The 6,175-nt window shown below is 41.0% G+C and overlaps 1 protein-coding gene across 1 annotated transcript in view; it reads left to right on the plus strand.

Moving 5' to 3' along the window:
* SDC2 (syndecan 2) overlaps positions 1 to 5,503 on the plus strand; it is a 28,019-nt gene extending 22,516 nt beyond the window's left edge. Inside the window, exons 4-6 of the mRNA XM_009870812.1 lie at positions 575 to 708; positions 1,134 to 1,269; positions 3,259 to 5,503. Of these exons, the coding sequence (XP_009869114.1) occupies positions 575 to 708; positions 1,134 to 1,269; positions 3,259 to 3,422 (434 nt within the window). The 3' untranslated portion in view covers positions 3,423 to 5,503. The remainder of the gene's footprint in view (positions 1 to 574; positions 709 to 1,133; positions 1,270 to 3,258) is intronic.
* Positions 5,504 to 6,175: the final 672 nt, after the last annotated feature.

Consider the following 6,175-nt stretch of genomic DNA (forward strand, 5'->3'; position numbering starts at 1 on the left):
TGGAAGGCACAGGTGCCCCCAGCCCTGCGTGATCCTGGGGCCCACCACCCCCTGCCTCCCCCAGGAGGTGACCTTGTGGCACTGGGGATGCCCCCATGGAGAGCTGGAGGTGGCTGCTGGGGACACCCACAAGTTGAGGGGGTGACACTGCCAAGCCCTGGCAGAGCCCCCAGTGCAACCAGGCCACATCAGACAGGGTCACACCAGCCCTGGTGGTCTCTGCCTCACTGCAGGATCTCTCTCCGCATTATAAGTGTTTATACTTTTTTCAAACTTCTTTTCAGGCTGTCTCCCTGTGTTTCAAAAATATCGTGGTAATTTCCTCTTTACTGCTTAATCCAGCTGATGGCCTTCATTCCTCTTTCATGGGATCACTTGGGGCAAATAGTCCCTTGACAGTTTGGGGCACCCTGTTTGCACTCGCGTCTTTATCTTAGCTCAGGCGTTGTCATCTCGGCCACTTGCCAAGGGTGGGCTGTGCAAGCACCCCTACCTTGGTGTCATAATTAAAAAATGTAATTTGTCTGGAAGAATTTCACAGGACAGAATTTCACTGTCACTTTTTTATTTCCAGGTGCTGAAGAAGATGGTGATAGCACAGTCATAACAACATCAAGAGCAATTCCAAAGTTACCGACAACTAGTGATGCGTCTAGGGCTGAGACCACCACAGTGAAAATGCAGACCAAGGTGCCTGCACAAACAAAGGTGAGTGGCTGGAGAGCAACACCATTTAAAATGGTTCTGCTCTGCCTGGCTGATGGCTTGATGTTAACTTGGTTTGATTTATATGGCTTAAAAAGCCCCCTCCCAACTTTACTTAATGCTACTGCAGACGGTTATTCTGCTAAACACAGGCAGTACGTAACAGCTATTTGCTAAATAGACTTTGAGGGGTTTTAAACTTGTGGATAGCGTTTTTCATTCCGACATTGTGATGACAAATAGATCCAGTTACAATGTCTAGCACAGCTTTCTGCGGTCAGAAAGCTTCCTGTGTGTTGTGTTTGTCAGTATTGTGGAGTATGTGTGTGGAGGCACAGCTTTGTGGCTGCCCATGGTGGGCAGTGACGGTGCGTACTTGTGGTGTTCTCTGCTGTAAGTGATGCTCTGTTTTCCTGTTTGTGCCACAGTCACCTGAAGAAATCGATAAAGAGGAAAGGCCTGAAACAGATGCCAAGAAAAAGAGTGGTGAGCCAGGGGATGACACCAATGTGTTCACTGAGAAGCATTCAGAAAATCTCTTCCAGAGAACAGAAGTTCTGGCAGGTGAGGTGACATTTATCTCACCAGTAATACAACAAGTCTATCTCACTAGTAATACAACAGAAAACAGAGGGGATATATATCAAATAATACAAACTCAACTTTTCTGTTTCCTTGGTAGTTTCTCAAATGCTTTCATAGCGGGTAGCCAGTGTTTGATTTGATGAGAATGAGGTGAGGATCTGCTGGAGTTACTTAATAGCAAAGTCTGTTGCTAATTGGTTTGACTTCCACAAGTTGAATACTGCCTGCTCAATGTCTGGAGCTTCCACAGCTCAGAAAGGGAGTTGCAATTTTCCATGTGGTGTGGAACCGTGTTTCTCACCCACACTTCCAAGGGCACATCACAGAACCACAGAATCACAGAATGTCAGGGGCTGGAAGGGACCGCAAAAGATCATCTAGTCCAGCCACCCTGCCAGAGCAGGATTACCTGCAGTAGATCGCACAAGTACTCATCCAGGTTGGTTGTGAATGTCTCCAGAGAAGGAGACTCCACAACCTCCCTGGGCAGCCTGTTCCAGTGGTCCGTCACCCTCACAGTGAAAAAGTTTTTTCTAATATTTTTATGGAACCTCCTTTGTTCCAGCTTGTGCCCATTACTCCTTGTCCTGTCATTGGACATCACTGAGAAGAGCCTGGCTCCATCCTCCTGACACTCTCCCTTGACATATTTATAAACATTAATGAGGTCACCCCTCAGGCTCCTCCTCTCCAAGCTAAAGAGACGCAACTCCTCCAGCCTTTCCTCATAAGGGAGATGTTCCACTCCCTTCAGCATCTCTGTGGCTCTGCGCTGGACTCTCTCCAGCAGTTCCCTGTCTCTCTTGAGCTGAGGGGCCCAGAACTGGACACAATATTCGAGATGTGGCCTCACCAGGGCAGAGTAGAGGGGCAGGAGGACCTCTCTCGACCCACTGGCTAACGACCCTCTAATACACCCCAGGATGCCATTGGCCTTCTTGGCCACAAGGGCACATTGCTGGCTCATGGCCATCCTGCTGTTCACCAGAACTCCCAGGTCCCTTTCTCCTGCACTGCTCTCCAGCAGGTCAGTCCCCAATCTATACATCGCTGTCTGATCCATCCGGTGCAGGTGGAGACTGCTTGGGAGGAGCTCATGGCAGGGGTGGGTGGATGGAGAGGGATGGATGAGTGCTGTCCTTAGGATACAGAGGGTCTATTTCCATGCATAACCCAGGGAGGCATAGTCTCGCCACCAATGTTTTCACTACATGTGAGGTTTTTCTGGCGTAAGAGCAGTGTTTACAGGTATACTTTACCCCATGTCCTTGGAGGGTTTGTTGGGAGCCATGGAAGTTACAATTTCGGACCACAACTTCCTATGAGCATCAAACTGTGAAAGAGCCTTAATATCTGCATCAGCGGAAGCAGGCAGATTTGCTCTTGAAGCCTAGTTGGAGCTGATACTTTCTACAAACTCACAGGTGCATGATGAATGTTGTACCTCTCTTCCTACAGCTCCGTGAAATGTTCTCTCCTGTTATTTATCAATAGGAAATTCATTTCAATCTGGATTCAGGGTGAAAACTGACAGAGAAAAGAGAAAACCCATTTCTTATCTAGTGTAACAAAGTGGTTCTTTTAAGTCTGAAAATGTTAACTGTTGAAAAATAAGTTTGAAAGAAACTCAAATGTTATTATTATAAATTAATCCAACTTTATTCTCTGGCAGTATTTGTAGCTTTCTTAACTGAGGTTTAGGAAAATTTTTAATAACCTCTTTAGAACTGTGGGCTGTTGGATTGCTGACTTTTAGGTGGAATGTCCTTTTAAATGATGGCCTTGGTAAACACAAACAAGCTTTTTGAGGATGTATTTCAGGATACTATTAATCAAGACCTTTGCATAATGGGAGCCCTTTTCTGCAATTTGAAAATAACAGCAAACTCATTGTATGAGGTCAGAAAGAAACGTGGTGCTAAACTTGTTTTTCTGGCACATTGTGAATCTCTCTTTCTTTGATTACAGCTGTTATTGCTGGTGGAGTTATCGGTTTTCTTTTCGCAATCTTCCTTATCCTGCTGCTGGTATATCGCATGAGAAAGAAGGATGAAGGCAGTTATGACCTTGGTGAACGTAAACCATCCTGTGCTGCCTATCAAAAGGCACCTACTAAGGAGTTTTATGCATAAAATTCCTACTTAGTGTCTCTATTTATGAGATCACTGAACTTTTTTAAATAAAGCTTTTGCATAGAATAATGAAGATTTTTTTTTTCATTAAAGAGCCATTATGGCACCTTTATGATAAAATCCCATTGTATTTAAAACTTTTCATGTATTCCTTTAAAAATGTAAAATTAAAACTTAACATTTGCAGTGTTCTGTGAATAACAGTGGCAAAACATTATTTTATAAAACCATTGATGTTCACTGAATCATTTTTAAAACTTTATGCATAAATATAAAATAATGAAAAATATTGTTTTATCCTATGGTTCAATGAAAGTTGTTTAATTTTTGTCGGCATGTCTCAGATTGATCATACAAGTTAGTTTTTATTTCATTAATTTATCTGTTTCCAAAAAATGCCTTTTTGTAGTTGTCATGGTGCAATTTGTCTTCAGATAATTCAGATAACGGTAACTTTTAGTGTAAATGTAATTTTTCAGCTATGTAAACTTTAACCTCCACTTTGTATAAATCTAAGTGTCAGAATATCAATTTTACACTTTGCATTGTTTCTCAGCATACCTGTAGCTTCAGTGAGATTTGTAACAGCAAATTAATGTGTAAAATTGGATTATTACTACAAACTGTATAGTCGTATTCTTACTAAACAAGTCTCCTGTAAGGAAGATTTGGAGTAAGCTACTGACAAACCTAAGCAAACCCAAAGACTCTAACAGTATTTTGAGAAGTTGCTGCAGATTTCTATGGCCACTGTATTTGTTAATTCTTTGCAATTTGAAGGTACAAGTAGGGGTTTAAATTTTTGTTCTTTAAAAACGCATTTAAGTTGTAAACGTCTTTTAAAGCCTTTGAAGTGCCTATGATTATATGTAACTTGTCGCAGACTGGTGTTAATGAATATATAACAGTAAAAGAAAATGTTGGTATTTTATAAGCACAGACAATTCTAATGGTAACTTTTGTAGTCTTACATGGATAGACATAATTGTAATTTGGGAACATAAACACTACTGAATAAATCATGTGGCCTAATACTGAGAATTCCATTGTGATATACTTTTGTATGCTTTTCATTTTATGTCTACATGCTTATGTTTTAATGTCACAGAGTACATCCAGTCGATCTTAAAAAGCCAGACCAAAAAAAAAGAAAAAGGCTGTTGATCAGGCTAATCCTCAGACCAGATTTATTGCTGAAGTGGCAGAGAAAAGGAATGTTTAAGTCTTACATCTGGTGTATGAGTTATGAGTCATTCAACCTTTGCATTATATTTAATGGCAGTATTGACACAGACCTTTTCTTCCTGCAAATGTTGTTTTCCGTACTGTAAAATCCAAAGGAGTACCCATTTTTATTTCTTGTGTATATCGGTTTTTGATTTGTCATTCTGGTTTGTTTTTTTCCCCGGCCTTTGGAGAATTTTGGTATATTCTGCTTGGACTCCAGCAGAAGAGTAGAGACAAGTGGAATTATCTTCATAAGAGAAGAAAGAAATATTTGAAGTAGAAGAGAAAAGGCTCTGTTGCTTAGACCGCAGATAGGTGTTGGGTAGAGGGGTATGTGGAGAAGACGATAGTCTGCCTTCTTATATTATGCTTCGTAACAGACAAATGGCTTCGTCTTCTGTTCTCTTAACCTCCTCATTTTTTATTTCCAAAATATAGGTGTTCAGGATGCCAAGCTGAACTGCTTCTCAGAAATGGCAATGTATTGTAAATAAGATCTGGTAGCTCTTCAGATAAGAGTTGCGTAACTTGTATTTGTTGCTGTCCCAAGTTCAGTGGTCATTTAGGAACGAATGAATGCTATCCTGTGCTAAAATATTTAATATATTGCTTTTTAAATTACCTGTACTCACTGGCAAGTTTTTCAAAGCCATACCAGTTCAACAAGTAAAAACAGGGTGAGAATTTAACAGGTATATCTTATTGTGCAATATTTAGTGAAATTCAATTAGTAAAATAACTGCTTGAAATAACTGTGCCAAGAAAAGAAAATTTCTGGCAAATGCTGTGCCACTGCTGTAAAATAAAGCATTTGTTCAAGTGCCAAAATAAAGTCTACCATGCCTAAACTAATACTTTATTTGTACAGTCTGACATCCAGTTTTTTGAAGCCCACTTTGCTTAAGGTAGATCTGAATTTTCTTTAAGGGTGCAATGAATATCACTCTAAGTACAGCGATAAATATTGAACACCAGATAAATTGTCTCCTCCTTCTTCATAAGCAAATTGATATCAAGAAGCTGTTTTCTCTTTATTTATATACGTTAGACTCTGCCTCTATACCTAATTTACAGGACACTTTATCCAAAGTAGACATCTGTTGTAGTTATGCAGGCTACCAAATACTACGTATGTCTGGTTCCTCCTGCATCTGCTTGCAAGCAGAAGCAATGGTAACGCTTCATCTCTATTTTCACTACTCACCTTTTTTAACCCTACACATCCATTATCCACTCTCTTATACGAAGAGGTTGGGTGCTTCGCCTGTGTCCACCGACTTAAAGTACCGCAGTCCTCCCACCCTCCCTGACAACCCCCCTGAATCTTCTTTCACCTGCAGTAGGTGCGATAGTCGCATTTATCATCTCGCAATGTCTTTGCCTCTCTGTTTTCAGTGCCACACCAGACTATTAGGGAAAATTTCTAACAGAGCTATCATCTCGCTTATAAACATTGGTTCAGTTTTCATCAGTCTCTGAAAACCAGGCTGATGCAGGCACTCGGCTTCCAGCAACGTCGTTCAGAA

This window comes from Apaloderma vittatum, unplaced genomic scaffold (assembly GCF_000703405.1).
Source record: "Apaloderma vittatum isolate BGI_N311 unplaced genomic scaffold, ASM70340v1 scaffold5886, whole genome shotgun sequence".
In the NCBI taxonomy this organism is placed as follows: domain Eukaryota; kingdom Metazoa; phylum Chordata; class Aves; order Trogoniformes; family Trogonidae; genus Apaloderma; species Apaloderma vittatum.